At 47.2% G+C, this 19,655-nt stretch overlaps 1 protein-coding gene across 7 annotated transcripts in view; it reads left to right on the forward strand.

Moving 5' to 3' along the window:
- Cacna1e (calcium voltage-gated channel subunit alpha1 E) overlaps positions 1–19,655 on the forward strand; it is a 470,517-nt gene that overhangs the window by 399,616 nt on the left and 51,246 nt on the right. For 4 of the 7 annotated variants that reach the window (XM_041662539.1, XM_041662538.1, XM_041662542.1 and 1 more), the window contains 8 exons: positions 1,480–1,536; positions 2,687–3,340; positions 3,744–4,057; positions 6,065–6,224; positions 7,356–7,485; positions 8,157–8,216; positions 8,955–9,061; positions 18,222–18,233. In XM_041662539.1, the coding sequence (XP_041518473.1) occupies positions 1,480–1,536; positions 2,687–3,340; positions 3,744–4,057; positions 6,065–6,224; positions 7,356–7,485; positions 8,157–8,216; positions 8,955–9,061; positions 18,222–18,233 (1,494 nt within the window). The remainder of the gene's footprint in view (positions 1–1,479; positions 1,537–2,686; positions 3,341–3,743; positions 4,058–6,064; positions 6,225–7,355; positions 7,486–8,156; positions 8,217–8,954; positions 9,062–18,221; positions 18,234–19,655) is intronic. The other 3 variants (XM_041662544.1, XM_041662540.1, XM_041662543.1) reach the window with 1 other exon arrangement.

Below are 19,655 nucleotides of genomic sequence, written 5' to 3' on the forward strand. Positions count from 1 at the left end.
CTTGCTGGCAGTGTGTGTGTGCATAAGTATGTGTATACGTGGGTAAGAGTATATGCATGTGTGTGAGAAACTGAATGCCTACTAGAGACAGAAAGTACGTGTGTGAAAGAAACAAAGTAAAACTGTGTGAGAGAGAGGGAGAGAGAGACGAGAGAGAGGAGAAGGGGGGAGAGAGAGAGAGAGAGAGAGAGAGAATCCTCCCATATACTTACTTACACATGCGCTTAGAAGGTTGGTATTTGAATACTTGAGAATTTTCACGTAGATGACATGACATGCTTTTCTCGGTGGGTGTGCTTGTTGCCTGTCTAGAGCGTGTGCATCTATTTCTATATGCTACCCATGCATCCCACCTCTCCTGTGCCCTGCTTTGGCACAGGCTGCCGATGCTGAGGGATATGTGTTTTGTTGAGGAGCTCACAGCATCTCTGCACTGACGTCTACACCAATAATTACTTGTGTGCATATAAGCTCATTTGTGCTTCTTCCAGGTATCCCCATAGATTCTTAGATTGGCTGCCTCTGCTTCCTCAGTCCTGCCCTTGTCTGAGGCTCCCCTCCAAGTGCATGAGATAGGGCAGAGTTCATTTGCCTGGCATGATCTGCACTGATGAGTCTTCTCAGAACAGGCAAATCATTTCCCTGCTTCCCATACCCAGCAGGCCTCACTGTGCTGCACCAGGGTCCTCCAGTTCTAGGGCTAGAGCAGGCTCCCTCTGGGAATTCTCAGATGAGTTGCTCCACCCCGGCCATCTCCCTGTGCTGACACACTCATTTCTACTTTTGCAACTTCCATCCATCCCATCACTCTGACCGCTCCTCAAACTTGAATCTGAAAGGATGCAAAGTGTATATAGACGTGATATTTCATGCAACCAGCCTAAGGTCAATTCTGTGTTTTACCCAGCAAAACAGAGTAAACCTTGAAGGGCACCACTTGCATTCTTTGGCCTCTGGAGTATAGCCATGGCCTTGGCCTTGGGTTGCTCTATCGCCCCACTGGTGTACATGACAGACCATTTGTCTCCTCTACGTTCCATAAAACTGAGCCAGGATCTGCTGTGGGAGTGATGAGCTGGAAGGGGTCCTACCTGGGCGAATGTGCCTTGTTGCCCTTGAAATGACTGGGGAGGGGGAAACAAGTGCTCATCAAAGCAGGACTCGAGAGGGTAGTCATGGGAGCTCGGCGGGGCCAGGTGTTTAAGCATTGAAAGCTATAGCCTATAAGAAGTAGTCCGTCCTCTGGGACTCTGCATGCATGCTTCAGAAACAAGATCGGTGTAAGCTGCACATAGCAAGGACCCGGAAGTCGCTGTGGGAGCACTGTAGGTGGGGAGTCTCCAGAGGGCAAGCAGATGCACGGAAGCCCCGTGGACATGCTAGAGAATCTGGCTTCCCTCTGGATGTCTGCCAGCGGCTGTGGGGCTTGCGGGTCCTGGAGGTCGGAGTGGACTGAACCTGTCCGTTTTTCTTTCCCAGAAGAGACAGAAGGAGAAGACACCACATGTCGATGTGGGAGCCGCGCAGCAGCCACCTGTATGTGTGTACCGGTCTGCGTGTTTGGGAGTGGTTCTGTGTGGGCATGGGGGCGATGTGTTTCTGTCCTGGCCTTGGACCAAGTGATATCGAGTGTAAACGTCAGTGTGTGCCTTGGTGTGTGGGGTGTGTGTGTGTGTGTGTCCCATGCACATCTGTGGACGTGCCCCTTGGCATCTTTCAGTGTGTGCTTTTACCAGTGTGTCTAAAGTATGTGACGGCGTGTTGTGTGCTGTTGTGTCTGGCCTGACAGTGGGCATGTGCTCACACTGGTAACTGGAGCTGGCGGGGCTTCCTTTCACGTAGGCAGTTGTGTACAACTCTGTGTGGGCCTCAGTGCAGGCGCGTGTGGTTTCACGTGCATGTGCCCACAGGCACGGGAGGGAGGGAGTAGGTGTCCACCCTTCCAGCCGAGGAGCCCACGCCCGTGTTCTCCATGCCATGTTTGTGTGTTCCTGCTGCCATGTGACAACTTGTTAGGCCTCGGAACTGAAGTCCCCAACAATAGTTTGGGCGTGGATTGCTGGTGATCTCTGTGAATACAGTCTTTCATGGGTTTCCTTAGTCGTTGTTCTAGAAGCCCATGGCTCCTTTACTTTCAGGGGATGCTGCCACTGTTAGCACATGGGGCTGCTTGCCACTGTCATTATCTTTGTTAGTAGCTGAACAGGTGCATCTCAGCCCGTGCTGTTCCAGGCTAAAATCTGAGAGGGGTGGGGAGAGGAGGGGAATCTCTGACCTTGAATGAAGGGCCATTGGTGGGTACATAAGAGACCCCAACTGATACCCTCAGTCAACGGAGTGCTGGGGAAGGAAGGCCGGATGAGTCTTTGTATTGCCTCTCTCACTGGTCTTGGGGATGTGGAGCTCAGTCCCGAACTCATTCACCCTTTACTACTGCACCACAGAAGCAGGGACTGGAGGGAAAAGTACCCAATACTGGACTTGGAGGCACTGGTCTGACAACTCTCTCATGTGTGGCCACTCTGCTCCTTGCATCTTTGTGCTTCTTGTCTGGGATCCTGGCCTCCCCTTTAGCTCCTTCACCCCATGATCCCTATTCATGGCTCCTGTAAACTGCCATCTCTAATCCGGGCATGTGCTGTCAGGTTCTGACTGTAGCCCCCCACCCCCACTTCTCCTTTGTTAGGAGGGAGCGGAGGCGCCGGCACCACATGTCTGTATGGGAACAACGCACCAGCCAGTTGAGGAGGCACATGCAAATGTCTAGCCAAGAAGCCCTCAACAAAGAAGAGGCCCCGCCAATGAACCCCCTCAATCCACTCAATCCACTGAGCCCTCTCAACCCACTCAACGCTCACCCCAGCCTCTATCGGAGACCCAGGCCCATTGAGGGCCTAGCCCTGGGCCTGGGTCTTGAGAAGTGTGAAGAGGAGCGCATTAGCCGCGGGGGTTCCCTCAAGGGCAGTGTAGGGGCCCTGACCAGTGCCCTGGACAACCAGAGGAGCCCCTTGTCCTTGGGAAAACGGGAGCCACCATGGCTGCCCAGATCCTGTCATGGAAACTGTGACCCGACCCAGCAGGAAGCTGGGGGAGGAGAGACCGTGGTGACTTTTGAGGACCGCGCCAGACATAGGCAGAGCCAGAGGCGCAGCCGCCATCGCCGCGTCAGGACTGAAGGCAAGGAGTCTGCCTCCGTGTCGCGGAGCAGGTCCGCCAGCCAGGAGCGGAGTCTGGATGAAGGGGTGTCCATTGAGGGAGAGAAAGAACATGAACCTCAGGGCAGCCACAGAAGCAAGGAGCCTACCATCCATGAAGAGGAAAGAACTCAGGACTTGAGGAGGTAAATAAGTCCCAGGAGGGCCCCGGAGGGCTAGAGCTCAGGTTGGTATGAGGAATTCTATGACAGAAACCTCTGTGGGCCTTCATGTCCCCTTTTATAAGATGCCAAAACACCATCTAAAAGGCATGGCTTAATATAACAGGCAATCTATCTGTATGGAAATGATGTTCTCTTCCAGAGCATCTCTGTAGAGAGTGGGGTCGGAGGTGGGAATGAGTTAGTGGGCGTGGCCCAGAGGTGTTTGCCCCTCTATGTATGTCTGGATAGAGATGGGAGATACCTCAGGCTGTATGCTCTCCAGGAGGCCCGCTCTTGCTCCTCTCCCCTTTCCTTTTGAGCCAGATACATCACCGATTCTAGAACAGCTTCTGAACCATGGCCGTCTCCTGCTCTTTATTCCCAGGACCAACAGTCTGATGGTACCCAGGGGCTCTGGACTGGTAGGAGCTCTTGATGAGGCAGAAACTCCCCTAGTCCAGCCCCAGCCTGAGTTGGAAGTGGGGAAGGATGCGGCTCTGGCAGAGCAGGAAGCTGAAGGCAGCAGCGAGCAAGCCCTGCTTGGGGACGTCCAGCTGGACGTGGGCCGGGGCATTAGCCAGAGCGAGCCTGACCTCTCCTGCATGACAGCCAACATGGACAAGGCTACCACCGAGAGCACCAGTGTCACAGTCGCCATCCCTGATGTTGACCCCTTGGTGGATTCAACGGTGGTGCACAGTGAGCACAGCCCCTGTTCTGTCAGTCACCCTCGTCCTCTGCTCCAGCAGGGGCAGCTGGCTCTGAGGTTCCTCTAATAAAGCTCTGTAGGAAGCCCTTGTGACCTCCTAGATGATCTGGAAGGACCCCTGGGGGTGCACTAGCAGAATGCCTCTAGCTCTGGTCCCTGCTCTGCTCAGTCAGTGGTCTCAGAAGCATCGCTACATCTCTGGAGGCCTCTGTGTCACATATAATGGAGAACACTGAGTTAGACTGTCCCTGGAGATCATCCCTGCACTAACATTTCATGGCTCTATGATTCTTATCAACGGTCTCTCTCCTAGGAGCTCTCGGTCATGCTTCCCCATCAAAATTCCTTCAAGCAGATGTTAACCTATGAAATATTAGCAGGGAACACCGGGGAAAGCATTTAACCTACTATGCTACTTGGCTCTATGGCCCATCTTTTCCTGAACCATACCTCACTCCTACATTCGTGTTATTCCTGACACTGCCCTGACTGCATATTTCATGTCTACATTAGTCCCTGTGCCTCTATTGTCCTACCCCAATCCCTTCCTTTTATCTCATCTCTGCCCTGTCCCTCAGTCCCTTTCCTGCTTTAATCCCATTCCTCATTATGACCTGAGTCCTGCACCTCCTCCCTGTGTTACCCATGCACTTTATTCTGTCCCTGTATGTCATCTCTTCATTGGTCCCACACCCTGTAATGTGCCTCCTACTCTCTCCCGTCCCCTCACCACATCCTTGTATTAATCCCACCGCTGCCCTGTGGTCACAAGTTATTGCCATGCGGTTCCATGCATGCACGTTTTCCTTCTGTTTCCATATTGTTCTTTCACATGAGTCTCCTTGTCTCCCTGCCTGCCTCTCTGCCACTGCTTCATTTCCACTCTACTTAGTATACACTACCCTCAGAAATGCCAGGTCTGCTTTAAAAACTACAGCTCCATACCCAGGGCTTGCTGGGATTGACGTGGGCGTGTTTCAGGGTTCCAGGTCCAGAGCCATTTTTAATGTCTGTCTGATTTTATGTTTTTATTAAATAAGAAGTGCTTTAAAGCCTCTTTTATGAGAAGCAAGTTAGCTTGACCCTCTCTCTGTTCCCCTGCTAGGGCTAGTCACAGGTACAGTGTGTGGTAGAGAATTTTAGGTTCACCCTATCACTTAGCTGTTAGAAGGCCCTACCATGGACCAGTTCCACAAAGACTTGCTACTTAGCCCGAGTCTCAGAGGAGTACCACTCCTTAGTCCCAGAGCACTGGGGGTGGGGCTGAGGGTTCCCCAAGCCTTCTCTCCACTATGACAGCCTTCTGTCTCCTGACTTCAGCATAGAAAAAGAGAATAGCCCCCTGACCATGCTACGTGACCCATGGCTGCTTCATCTCCCCAGTCCTGGAACATAGTCATGGGCCTATATTCACATGAATATTGTATTGTCATTTCTATATCCATCATGTTGGGGAAGGACAGTTGGAAAGGCAGCACACAGAGAGAAATGGTTTCTTGAAATCTTCCTTTGCAGAGATCGCACAAAAGTGTATAGCTTTAAGATTTAAATTTAGCTATAAGACCTTAGGAAAGGTATGTGGACTCTCTGAACTTCAGTTTCCCCATCTGTATAATGGGAATGATTATATATGCCACTTAAGGGTTAGTGATATGGAAGTTCAATGGGTGAACTTAAAAGGATGTAAAGTTTAGATATAATTTCTAAATTATGCAAGCTTTGTAGCTGCGATAACCATATTGTTTCCTCAACTATGAAAGTTCAGCCATAAAAGGGGAAATATGGCACAAAAGGCTATAGTATATAACATGTAGGGAAGGGTGGGGATAATGGGAAGAGAAGGAGTTGATGTAGTGGGGGGGGGAACCCCTGATACTGTCAGGGTACCTTCCCAGGGTCATCCTTGGCATCCCTCCTATCCTCTGTGCTGTACCAACTCAAACCAGAAACTATATGTGCCAGCAGGTTTCTGAAGCTTTAAACCTTTCTGCTTGCAGTTAGCAACAAGACTGATGGAGAAGCCAGTCCCTTGAAGGAGGCAGAGACCAAAGAGGAAGAAGAAGAGGTGGAGAAGAAGAAGAAGAAGAAGGAGAAGCGAGAGACTGGCAAAGCCATGGTGCCCCATAGCTCTATGTTCATCTTCAGCACCACTAACCCGTGAGCCATGCTCTTGTTGTGCCCCTATTTAGTACTAGGACAGACAGCCAGGATTTGAGCCAGCCTGGGATGATGAAACCCTGTCGTCTTCCTGAACCTTCCTGGCAGAGGATAGCTAGATATGGAAAGATTTGGGGCCCAGTAAGTGAGATGGGGCAAATATTTAGTTGAGAAGCCTCTTATCTCTGTGCCCATAGTCTCCAGGGTAACTGAAGTCAGAATACAGGAGAAAAGTCATGGAAAAGGACTCTTCTCCTACCCTTTGATCAGTAGTAGTTAGAACAGGGAAAATGAAGGGGATTTCCTCGAGGATGTCACCATACATTCTGGAAAAGGACAGACGACTCTAAAGATGGTCAGGCATCTACTGGAGTTTAGGGTTTGTGTACCACTATTCTGCTAATGGAGTTTTGATAAAAGTTTCCTTTCCCAGAGTGGAGGTAGAAGCATGGAGAAGGAATATCAGAGAAGAGTCTAGAATGTTAGATTCAAGAAATATGGTACAAGAGAAGAGCCTATGCCTTATATCCTGGAACTGTCATGTGGGTCAGCTTCTGAGGAAGGAAGACAAGGAGATGTTTAGTGGCCTTGTGGGCAGTGCTCTGGCAGGCCTGTGGGATGGGAGGAAGCTGGGTTCCGTTGCCAGGTCATCCAGAACTGTAGCAGAGAACACGGTTATTTGCATCAGGATAGTCAGGACGCCATGGAAACATGCAGCCCCTCATCAGGAGTTTGAGAATAAAGATGTTTTTGTGTTTCTTGATTGTTTAGAATTTTCTAGGCAGGTCCTAGTTTCCTTGCTCAGGGGAGAAGGCAAAGATGCCACAGAGGGAACCACATGCCACTGGAGGTCGTGTAGTCTCACGTGGCTGTTCCTCATGGCTCACTCGTGTGCAGATAATGATTGTGGTTTGCATGACATAGCCTCTAACCAATCTTATTACCATTCTCTACTGGGGACTGGAATCAAAGGGCGGTGCTGGAGAAATTAAATTGCTCTCCCTGGTGACTTCCTTTGGCAAGGTCTGGCTATCTGGAAGAGGTCAATGTAGGGGCAGGCATAGGAATGAGGCAGGACAAGCTCAATAGGGTGAGCTCAGCAGGATTCTCTCCCCCCCCCCATCCCCACAGGATCCGCAGGGCCTGCCACTACATTGTGAACCTACGCTACTTTGAGATGTGCATCCTCCTGGTGATTGCAGCCAGCAGCATTGCCCTGGCAGCCGAGGACCCTGTCCTGACCAATTCGGAGCGCAATAAAGTGAGTGCACAAGGGTGGTTTGTGATATTTCTTGATGCCTTGGGGTCTATTCCATCCCAGGCCTTCCCCTCCAGCAGCAGAGGTGAATCAAGATGAGGTAGCAGAAAGGTTTGGGGGGGATGAGGAGGATGGATCAGTTACCTGTGTCTGTATAAGTACAGGGTCTTTCTAGAGAAGTCCCCACATCCACACTCATACCACTGTTTTTAAGCTGCCACAGCGGGCTTAACACTGAGAGCTAGCCAGGCTTCTGAAAGGATTCTGCTGCTATTGGAGGGCCCGGATGTAGGGTCTAACATAGAGCCATAGGTGATGTGTGTGGATGCAGTAGAACTGCAGCTTAACCACAAGCCACTGAGTCATCACCTGGGTACCACACAGAGCCTGAAAGAGAGATGGATGGAGGCAATTCAGACCCCAGAAGTTATGATCAAAGAGAAGGAATAGGCTGTGGACCATGCGGCTCAAGCAGGTTCGCTGGTGCCATCTTCCTTATGTTCACTTCCCAGCTCTGCTATGGGTAGTAGGAAAAATTCCTCACTGTGTTTTGGGGTGGGAATGTATGGGAGATGGGGTTGTCACGCAGAATGGCAAAGGTCAGAGGGAAGGTGTGCGTAAAGCTTGGCAGCCTTACATGGTCCTCTCTGTCTCATTCATGTGTGTCTTTACAGGTCCTGAGATATTTCGACTATGTTTTCACCGGCGTGTTTACCTTTGAGATGGTTATAAAGGTAAAATCTCCCAGAGAAAACCTGGCCTCTGGATTTCAGTTATACCACTTGTCTGTTTTAAGGCCCTTCCCCCATAATGCCATCTCCTAGTCCATGGCAGCATTAAGAGAGCCTCTGCAGAGCCCTCTCCGGCCTCGGTGTCCAGTGAGGGAAGGCATGACTGTGTGGATGTGATTGGCTAATGTATATCTCTTCTCCTGGCCTGAACAGGAGGCAGGTAGTAAGGTAGGAACAGCTTGAGGACTGTGTATTTCTGCACATTGCACTTCTGGTCTTATAATAAGTACATGTCCAAGCAATGGGTTAGGGAGATGTAAGTTCAGACTTCGTCTAACTCCAACCACACCCTCTGCCTCTAGGTGCCTAAAATCCCAACAGGACTGTCTCATTCTGAGTTTTACCTATCTGGCACTTTTATCCATCCATGTGTATGTGGCAGTGTTTGGAGCTCTGGGATACTCAGGAGAGAGGATAGGATTCTGTAATGGCAGGAGAGTCTATCCAATCCTATTAGACTATAGGAAGGGGGCTGCATCCTCACTGTAGACTGGAGAATTTGTGTGACTGCGAGAGGAGTCCTCTCCTAGAATGCCTGCTGGATATCCTCCTTGCTCCTCAGGCCCAGGGTGGGCTTAACTAGGAGACAGTGGCAGTAGAGCCCTTGCCATAAGGAAGCAAAGCCAGGTGTAGGTTTTACTTACAACCATTGGCCTCATCTGTTCAAACCCTGTCCTGCAGATGATAGACCAAGGCTTGATCCTGCAGGATGGATCCTACTTCCGAGACCTCTGGAACATCCTGGACTTTGTGGTAGTGGTTGGTGCGTTGGTAGCCTTTGCTCTGGCGTAAGTAGATTCTTTTCTGTCCCATTCCCCTGCCTTTCCTCTTCCTGGAGGCCTGGTTGACTTAAGCCTATCTCCAGGGTCCACCTGGGAAGTGAATGCTCTGAGTGGTGCCTAAGAGCAACATTCTAGGGGTCTGCTTGCCAATGGTTCTCGACAGAGTCCTTAAGCTCTTACAGCTCCGGTTCATGTGTCCTAAATGAGGAAGCAAGATTGAAGAGCATCAGAAGAAGACATGTCACCATGGAAGAGTAATGTAGTAGAGCCAGAGCAGAGTTGAGGATCTCAAAATCTTGGGCATGGGGAGGGTCTCTGTCCGTGAGCAATAGTAACAGAGATCTAGTTAGTCCAGGGATATAAAACCCATATGGATGCACCAGGCCGAGCTCCAGCAGTCCAGTCGAAGAGAGGGAGATTGATTATATGAGCAAGAGGGGTCAAGATCATGACGACGAAATCCACAGAGACAGCTGACCAGAGCTAGTGGGAGCTCACGGACTCTAGATTGCCAACTTGAGAGCTTGCATGGGGCCAGACTAGGCCCTCTGCATGTGGGTGACAGTTGTATGGCTTGCTCAGCCTTGATACAGGGGGAAAGGGTTTGGTCCTGCCTCAACTTGTTGTGCCAGGCTTTGTTGGTTTCCCATGGAAAGCCTTACTCTTTCTGAGGAGTGGTGGAGCGCTGGGTGGGGGAGGAAGTGGAGATGAGGGAGCCGGAGGAGGGGAGGGAAGGGGAACTATGGTTGGTATGTAAAAATGAACTTAAAAATTTAAAAAAACTTATGGATACATGAGAGCTCAAAAAGTAGTGATTTTCCAAATCTTTCTTGATTTTCCAAATCTTCCTTGAAGACATACTTAAGAAAATGTTCTTAGTGCGTGCGGAAACCAACTCATATTCATGACAATTGGGGAAATTTATTAACCCCACATATTGATCTATTGGCATGTTGGAGTCCTCAAAGCCATCCTTTTTGGGGCTTGCCTTCCAAGCAAGGCTGGATACACTTTCTCCTGATAGGGAGGAGGAAGCATTTGGGTGCTGTTTTCATGGAAGGCAGCCATAGGGGGAAGGGGAAAGAAGTTTCCATAGGTTTACCCTTCCCATATCCAACGTGTTAGAAAGGGATTGTCCTCTGTTCAACTTCTGCCAAGCACTGGCAGCTTCTATCCCTGATCCTCACTGGCAGTTGAACAGTTAGGGCAAGAAATAAGGTAATGGGTAGGGGGAAATGCGTAGGGGACAGAACCCACCAGACCTTGAAGAAGAGCAGAGTTCATAGGTGACAGCACAGAAGAGGAAAGGTGACAGTTGTGGGGCCAGGCTGAGCCCAATTTGAATCCCAGCCCTTCTCCTTCCCAGATTCATGTCCTTGACCCATTGTAGCAAAATATTAATTATCCTAACCTCCATTCCTAACCTCTAAAATGGAGAGAAAATAGGGTATGCAGAGTACTTACCACTGGGGCCGTCAGTGTGAATGATCAGCAGATGTTAAGTCTTCTAATTTTTCATGCTGTCAAATGTAGTGGGAATAAACTTTATGTTGGTGTGAAATTTACACATATAGTTCAAGATGGATGAAGGCTTAACTGGTCTAAGACTTAACTGCTTCCCACCCAGCTATCTCTTTCCCACAGCCTTGAGTCTGTGCTCCTAACAACCAGCAGGTGACAATAGGAAGTGTCCTTCAGAGGAAGTCTTGCTTCCTGTCCTATGCCCAGTGGCCAGCTGTTTCTCCGTGGACTCATTTGACACCAGTGTGCTCTATGGTTGGCATCTGTCTCATTCACTTTTGTGATCTTTGAACCATGGCAGTGGTGGTGGCAAGGGAAGCCTCCATGATCCCAGAGCTGAAAACTCTCTGTTGTCAGGGATACTTAGGGGAAGATACACGTTTATGGGATGGATCAAGACCTATGATCTATTATTTGATATTAGCGATACCATATTTTGAACTTTCAGTTCATTTCTCTCTGAAATGTAGATGGTCCTTTTCCATCCTTCTCCACCATTCTCTTCGGTTGTCCTCCTTCCTAGTTTGCCATGCCTGTTCCCTCTCTGTTTTCTGTGCCTATAGCGTGAGCTCCCATTCTCCCCTTTGGCTTTTGCCACATTTGCTAAGGTTCTGCTAACATGTTCTGATGCTCATACACCTATGTTTCTTATCTCTGCACTTGCCTTTTCCTTGTTGAGAACACCAGAGAAATCAGCTCTTCTATCACAAATGACAGGACTCCCAAGAGTCCCATCTGCCAGCAACCTGTGGCAGAGAGCAGAATGAAGTCACCCAGCCCATAGTCCACATGGTCAGGGGATCAGGCCAACAGGAAGCCAAATTTGGGCTTGTCTGGAGGCTTTTCAAGTATCTGTCTCATTATAGTTTTTATTCTGGTGTCCCATGGGTTTGCCTCAGCGAATGTCCACTACCCACATAACCTTTTCCCATCCCAGTTTCTCCCCCTCCCCTTTGAAATTGAACCCTGCCCTAATGAGGCCTATGCAAAGGCTATTGCTCTGTCAGCTTGAGCAACTGATGGCAGTTACCACGGTAGCATCATTATCTGGTTCCTCAGAAACCAGAAGTGACTTGCTATCCCTTCCACCACAGTCAGCCAAAAGAACCCAGCCCAATTCTCCAAAGCAGCGCTGGTGACAAAGGGATGGCCTTCCGCTGAATTCTCAATGCTGCAATGTCCAGAGTCCCTCTGCTGCAGAGATCTGCACGTCCCATCATCTCTGTTCTTGATAGACATATACGCTATGCCTGGAATAGCTGGGGGAAGCTCTGTTCTCTGGAGATACGGCAAACAAAGGGAAGCTTTATAATGTAATCCTGGCATTCTATTTGGGAACTTAGTTGAATTTTAAGGAAGGGGTAAGAGGGTGTTTGTGTTATTAGTGTGGTCATATCTGGGTTTAAATATATCCCATTGCAACTTTTCTGTTCTTTCCAGTCCATCTTTACATTATAATAAGGTGTCTATGAGAACACCCGGGGCTCCATCCTTGGCTGATACCTCCTAGGGAAGTGTGTGTGTGCGTGCGTGTGTGTGTCTATGTGTGTGTATATGAGTGTGTGTGTGTATGTGTGCATGTGTGTGTTGGGGGACTTTGGCAGAGACTGAGAATAGCTCTCTCTGAAGCCCTTATCACAGCACCTCATTTTCTGGGCCATGTGGAGAAAGACTTTTGTCAACTATAAATACCCCAAACTCTGCCTTTTCTTCTTTGGGGTTTCAAGAAAAGCCTGGTGAGTGACTAGGTCTGTTAAACCTTTTGTCCTTTATATTTCTCTCTGGAAAGGGCACATTTGTCTTCTTCTGCCTGCTCATCATTTTCTGCTGATGGGAGACTGGAGCTGGCAAGCCTCGGCTCCACAGTCAGTTGTTATCCTATCTTCTCTTCGGTCTCAGGTGTGGGAAGACAGAAATAGTTATAGCCTTGCCATATTTGGGGGCCTGGCTCTCAGGCACATGCACCCCACTTCAGGGCTCCCCCCAGACTCAGCTATGTAGTGGGGAATCAGAGGACTACAAACTAGGTTATGTCTTGAGCCTTAAGCCTGCACTCTGAACCACGGTGTTCACCCTCTCCACATCTGCTATGTCCAGTGTTTAACTTGATTAGCTGAACTTACATGAACAGATGAGCTCCTGTGTGTGTTCCCAGTAGCAAATCTGCAGCTAATACTGCTTGTTGGTCTAAACATTTAATAGAAAAAGCACCAATAGTTCAGCTTCTACCTCCCTTACCTTCTCCATCAGTCAGTCAGGCGGGCTCCCTAGTGACTGATGCCAGGGCTTTCCATAGCTGTTGGCTGTTGTAGCAGGGCATGAGGTGCGGTCAGTACTCCCTGGCACATGAGGGGATCTGGTCGCATTTGGCCTTTCATAATTTAGTCCTTGGCCAGAAGCAAAAACATGAGTCAGTTGGCCTCTGGATGCCAGAAGGAACCAGACTGCCCACATTAGCTTCTATTACAGTCCTTTCATTGAAGTGTGTCACTTTCCTGACACTTGACAGTCTGCCCTGGTGGCTAAGATGCATACAGTCTCTCGAATGCACTGAGTATTCTCTTATTAGCCGTAGCAGCTGAGCTGGGTCTGAGTTCATTCAGTGAAACCCAGAGACACAGGCAATTTGAGATTTGGAAGTGCCTCATGGAGACAGAGCATCTGTTCCTCTGGGATGGTTATTCTGGGGGATTTGTGTCTCTGGAGGGAAGGATGCACACATCATCGGGAAGGAGTGGCTATTTGGAACGGAAATCTATGTGCTCACTTACCCAGAAGGGTGTAGAAATACAGAACAAACCTTTCGCCAAAACCCAGCTATCTACCCCCCATTTTTCACTAATGCCTGGGTCTAAAGTAGTCCCTCACACATATAGCTATGCCTGTGGGAGCCCCTTTCTTGGCTGCCATTATTCATTAGAACTAAAAAGGAGAGTTTCCCAAAGGAAGCTATTACTATACTTTGTCTTGAAGGGGCAAAAAAATGGACCTATTTTTTACTGAGCCAGATAGAGCATCTACTTCTCTTACTTTGGAAGGAAATACAGCTTTAAAATTGCATTTAGCCACCAGGTAGCCCATTAACTGTGAATTTAGAACTCTTGCTGCAAAGGAATTGGAAATGTCCAGCAGTGAAGAGATAGGATGTTGACCATCAAGAATCCAGCCTCTCGCGGCATTTCATCTAACTCTAAGTCTAGGTCAGGACACTAAAGGTGATCAGTGCCTCTGTATGCTTGGGAGTTCCCATTGCTTTATTCTCTCCTGCTGGCCTGCAGGTGGGACTCAGAGAGACAGAGTGGAAGACATGGGGGAAAGTTCCCATTTGACCTGTTCTTGTCACTGAGGCCCAGCATGTGTCAGCTGGCCCATGTGACATTGGTGGCTGCTGAGGAGCTAGCCATAGGATGGTCGGTTGCAGTCGTCCTATGGATGTGAATGCCCAAGCCTTTCAGTTTATCCATAGCACAAATTCAGAAGAGGGTCGATTATAAGTGGGACCTCATCCTGTGGACACAGAAATAGGCTAAATTAAATAGTCCAATCAGGAAACACAGCTCTCTCAAATTACTAAACCAACTAGACCCATATGCAAAAAGCACCCTGTATAGGAAGTGAGGCTTCATGACCACGGGAAGAGCCTGGTTTTGTGAGATTGGTAGAAACTCCTCATAGTATCCTTCATGCTTAAAAGTAGGTTATAGAGCTCTGAGGATAGAAGATTGTGTAATGGGACCCAGGAAATATCTGCTCAGATTGTGTGACCTGCTAGACACCTGCTCAGTCTATACTCACAAAACACAACCTTACAGTACAAATTAATACTGATGCACTGGCTAACCATCAGTCTGCAAGACCTCCCTGCAAAGATCAGAGATGAAGGGTGGCTGGTTATGTTTAGAACATAAGGACTGAAAAGAAATACAAACCAGGTCACCCTTCTGCAGTTTAAATAACAAAACGGCTAACACCAGATGCTCTGCTGCCTCCTCGTACCTCTTGGTACTTGGACAAAAATACCTTCCAGTTGGAGTATAGTGACGTGTCATATGGCTGTCATAGTACATATTAGAGGTTGGTTTAGGTCAGCCTCTAATTCATGGGGAAAAAAAGGGTTAGGCATCGAATGCTTAGAACAGAGCGAGTTTTGTTTTCACAGGAACAAAGATGACAGAGTAACTATAGATTTAAGGTACATAGATGACCAGGAGAGATGCTAGAGCCAGAAGAAAAAAAAAATCCTCAAATGGTAGCAGCTAAGGGTTAAGTAAAAAGGCCAAAGTCTGAATTTCCTTTCTTCATGCTGGAAGCGGTACCTGATTCCCTTACAACTTCTGGAGCGACACGTGTTGCAATGAGAAGAGAAAGGCTTCCACCTCATTTCCATGCATACTCGGCTTCATTGATCACCTTTAGTAGCTGAGAACTCAATTGCTAATGGGCTAGTGCAGCTCATGCGATGAGCAAATAGCAAAACCAGGTCTTGAGCAACCTCAGTGTGTGGAATTCAAGTTCATTGGTTTTTTTCTAATATGTTAGACTCTCTCCTGCCATGCTGTTCTGGCTAGTTACAAGCTACTAACTTCCCCTGCAGATCCTTCTGTCTTTACCTAGGGCAGAGAAAATGCAGAAAGACATCCCTGTGCCTGTCCATCTTGATGTTGTTATACTTGTAATTTTTCCTTCTCAACAACAGTCTCTACATCAGTTAAGACAGATAGGTTAATAGCTGAGCTCAGGAAATACTGATTCCTTTTGTATTTCTCTATGCTGGATAAAACTCCCAGTGGTTCTCATTTGAAAGACATTATAACATCGTAGTCAGGCAGACTTGGGTCTGATTCTTTAGTTTTAGCTAACTTTACTCCGTGAGTTTGTTTCTTTACATGTAAGTGGAAATGAGAAATAACCCCATTTGGTTCTGTGAGAATTAAATAAGGTAAAATATATTTCATGTTCCATACCGTACCAGGTACTTAAGTTGGACAATAAATGGTAGTTATTATTGCTTACCAAGTAATAGTCTAGACACGTTAGCAGAATAATTGAGTTCCTTCTAGCTTGGACCCCTCTTCCTGTCTTGCAGTCTTGGAAGCCTATCTCTTCCCACAAGAAATTCTGCCCCCCGGCCCCCGCCCTCTGCTATTACCTCACCCTTACATGGAGGAGGACAGAAGTCATGACACTTAAAGAAGGAAGGGCTCTTCAGAACCTGGTGTCCATTTTTAACAGAAATCAGCTAGTGGAGAACACATCCTGGGAAGAAAAGGACCCAGAGAGCGAAATGGCAGAAAAGGCTTTCTGATGGCATGTAAGAAAACCAGAGAGCAAGGTGGCAGGAAAGGTTTAGTGATTGCATGTGATAGATCTGGAGGGCAACTGCACAACTGAGCAAGGAAATTCCTCTCTTACACTAATGAGGCAGGAGACACTGGGTTTTTGCTATTTCTCTGGTGAGCAAATCAGTAGCAAATAAATGGTAAAATGGGTGTCCCCATTGAGTGCCAATTAAAGTGGGACCAGTGTATCCTAGCATGTGAGATTATCTTGGAGTCCAGTTTAAACCCATTAAGTTTGACTAATTGGATAGCACACATTATACATACATTCAGGAACAAAGATTAACAAGTGAATATTTGGATGGTTTGTGAAAGCACATCAATTATTTGCAAAACAATGTTGCTCAGTGACCTGGAAGATCATGCCTTCTTAGATTGGAGAAGCATCTCCTTTGCGATCTCTTGGCTTTCACAATGGATTTGAGGGGGAAAGTGCTTTGGCCTTGTTTGGGCATAAATTATGATATATTTTAGTTACCAATGGTGAAATGGTTTGAATTTTTTGCCCAGTTCTGCTGCTTTATTATTCAACCCTCTCACTTCAAATTGCCATTTTCAAATTGGTATTGACCCTGTACTAGCAAGGCACAGGGTGCAAGCATGTTCTTCTTGACATCAATTCAAAACCATGTTTTTTGCTTTGTTTTGCTTTTTTTCTAGTGCTATAGATTGCCCTTGGACCCTCACATATGCTACAAATTATAACTTTTTAATTGTTCCTCTGCAATAAGCCACTTGTTTAAAAGAGTGCAGAATAATTAATAGCCAATCTTTTAGTTGAAGCCCATGTCTGATTGTTATCTTTGCTCAGGTCTTGGTAGTCGGAATGAGCCAAACAGCCCTAGTATAGTGTGGCCGACCTATCTTTTAATATTAGCATGTACCAATGTCCCCTAGGTTTTTTTTTTTAACACATTGGGGTATATATACAGTGACTAGAAATTTCCTTTGTTCCATACTGTATTTTATTAGGATTCTGGAGAGAAATTAATTGATGAATAATGCAGTTTTTTGTATTGAATCTATGTAGAAGGAGCAAGAAATGTTGGTCCTCCTCGCATGAGGTAGCTTCCCTAAATATGGTCTCTCAGAACCTGTTCAGGGGCTATCGGATATAAAGGCCTCGAGAAGGAGGCTGCATTAGACAGGGGGGTAAAGCCAGGGCACTGTGCTCCAGTCCACCTGCATATCTATCCATCTGTTGCCCTGTTCTCACATTTTAGGATAGTACCAGAAAAATACAACCTAAAGAAAAGAAATCAGTGTTGCTGTCATGGTGAATTATCAAATCATGTGATCCCATCTCTCCCCAGCAAGTTACCACTATTACTTTCATTTGAGTGCTTGCTGGATTGAGGTCTGTCTTCCCTGCAAGAGTAGCTAATCTTCCAAGAGATCAGCTAGGTCATTTGTTCCAATACCTGGGACAGTGCCTGGCAAGGATTGAGGGTGATGCAGATGCTTTTTACATATGTGGAGGGATGGGAAGATGTTTGCTTCACCTGTGAGTTATACCTCAAGGCATTTTTGTGCTCTGGCCATTTAGAATTTATTGCTTTAAGGATTTCAGATTATAAGCCTCCAATTTAATTCCCAGATCACTTGACTTTGGGAGGGCAGGAAGGACATTTGTCTTACTGCTAGAACAGGAATGGTTTTTCTTCTAAGAGTTGGACAGTTCACAGTAGAGGCTCCTCATTAAATTGCTCAAAAAGCATTGTTTTCTCTAAGACCTTGGCAAACAAAAGTCCTCTTCCTCATCTGGTTGCCGTTTAGGGATGTTGGAGTCTGAGCTTTGGAAAGACACCAAGGGTGGCCCCATTTGAACAAGGTTACATATGCCTCTGCAGCTGAAGCTATCCAATGCCACTGCCACTGGAAATGACTTTTCTGAGAGTTTCTGACCCAGGCAGATATAAAGTCCCTGGAAGCAGAGTTTGCCTTTAGACTTCTAAGGAAGTGAAAAATGAAAACTTACACTTTAAGTGCATTAAACTCAGCCCTCTGGAAGACAGGACAGGCCCAGGTACTACTGCCTTAGACACAGGCCTGCTAGTGCTCTCAAAGGACTTTTGTCCTGTGGGTGGAGAGGGGGTGGTGGAACGTATGGTGGGCTGTCGTTTCTTTCACAAACCCTATGGACTTGGCAAGTGCCAAGACTGTGAATGGGATCCCATGGTCCTCTGCTTCCCCAGCATGGCATCACCCTAAGAGCCTCTTTCCTCCCTGAGGTTTTCTGACTTTCTTCTCTCTCTCTCCATCCCTCCCCTCTTCCTGTTACTGCTTCCTGGCTGGATCCACCATAGGAACGCATTGGGGTAACTATGTTTGCTTGTTTTGTACGTAGGAGGTTTGGGCGACTAGGTGGGAGGAGGGAGACACTGTAATTGGAGGAGAAGGGACTAACTCAATGAGGAGTGGTAAGTTTATATGAATGGTATGTTTCGGTTGAGGACCAAGAGTTTAAAGCTAAGCAGCTCCCACACCTTCTTGGGAACTTACCATTCCTCTCAGTTTGCATAGTATTTTGTCTATGTGATGTTTCTCTTAAATATTGTAGGTAGATATGCTTAAAAAGCAAAAGAATTAAGCCAGGCAGTGGTGATGCACACCAAGTATCCCAGTACTCGGGAGGCAGAGGCAGGCAGATCTCTGTGAGTTCAAAACTAGCCTGTTCTATAAGAGCTAGTTCCAGGAAAGGCTCCAAAGCTACAGAAAACCCCATCTCAAAAAGAAAAGAAAAGAAAAATCAAAAAGAAAAGAAGGAAAAGCAATAGCAAAAGAATTTATTAAATATGCTGAAGCTCTTGGATGTGAAAGTCCATATTAATATAGCATATGTGGATTACCTTTCAAAATGACATGTAGGTCATCTGTGACGACCACGAGAGTTTAGAATTAATGCTGGTGTAAAATAAAGTCAGCCCGGAGGATTAGATTCACTGACTTCATGCCTTTTGTAAAAGATAGATTATGGTTCCCTTATCTGAGGCTGGGCATAGCAGGGCAAATTGCATGCAGAATCAGGTGTTCTCCATCTGATGTTTTGGGTCCCCCCTCCAGCAATTGTTAATATAACAGTAGTTTGGGCCAGCATGAGGAATGAACCACGCCTGATTTCACTATTTAGAGTCTTATTTCCCAGCATGTAGTTTTGTTTTACAAATTGTAGTTAGTTGAGTCGAATGCAAAGATCTAAGGAGATGAACGGGGAAGAAAAAGAAATACAAATTGATTTATGTATTTAATTCCTAGAAATAATGAAGATCATGCATTTATCTTTTTAAGAGAAAACACTCCTAAGAGGCAGAACAGGGAGGGTCATGACCCATAGAACCAGGATAAAGGTGGGTATGGCCTACAACTTGGGCCTGCTCCAGCTGAGTAGTTCCCTGAAGCCTGTGCTAGGTGCAGAGCTTTTGAAATGGAAATGACGGCAGGGAAGGCCAGCCATGCATAACTGGAGTATGGACCAAAGTCCTCGCAAGATGCCTGCACACATACTTTCTCTTAAGTATCAGCCTAGCACAGCAAGAATGTTGGGTTCCTCACCGATCCTTGCTATGTTCTCCCCACACTGATGAACCATAAGAAGAAACAAACCTAGACTTCTGGGTCAAGTTCCCCAATGAGACATGCTCTTAACTGTTCCCAAGTCAACAAATAGCTTGAAAACCTGCTATGGAAGAAGAGACTGGACTAGGCCCAGTGGAGATCCATAGCAGGCTTCAGGTCATGCT

This window comes from Microtus oregoni, unplaced genomic scaffold, assembly GCF_018167655.1.
Source record: "Microtus oregoni isolate MIOR12 unplaced genomic scaffold, Mior012 000013F_ref0000133, whole genome shotgun sequence".
Taxonomy (NCBI): domain Eukaryota; kingdom Metazoa; phylum Chordata; class Mammalia; order Rodentia; family Cricetidae; genus Microtus; species Microtus oregoni.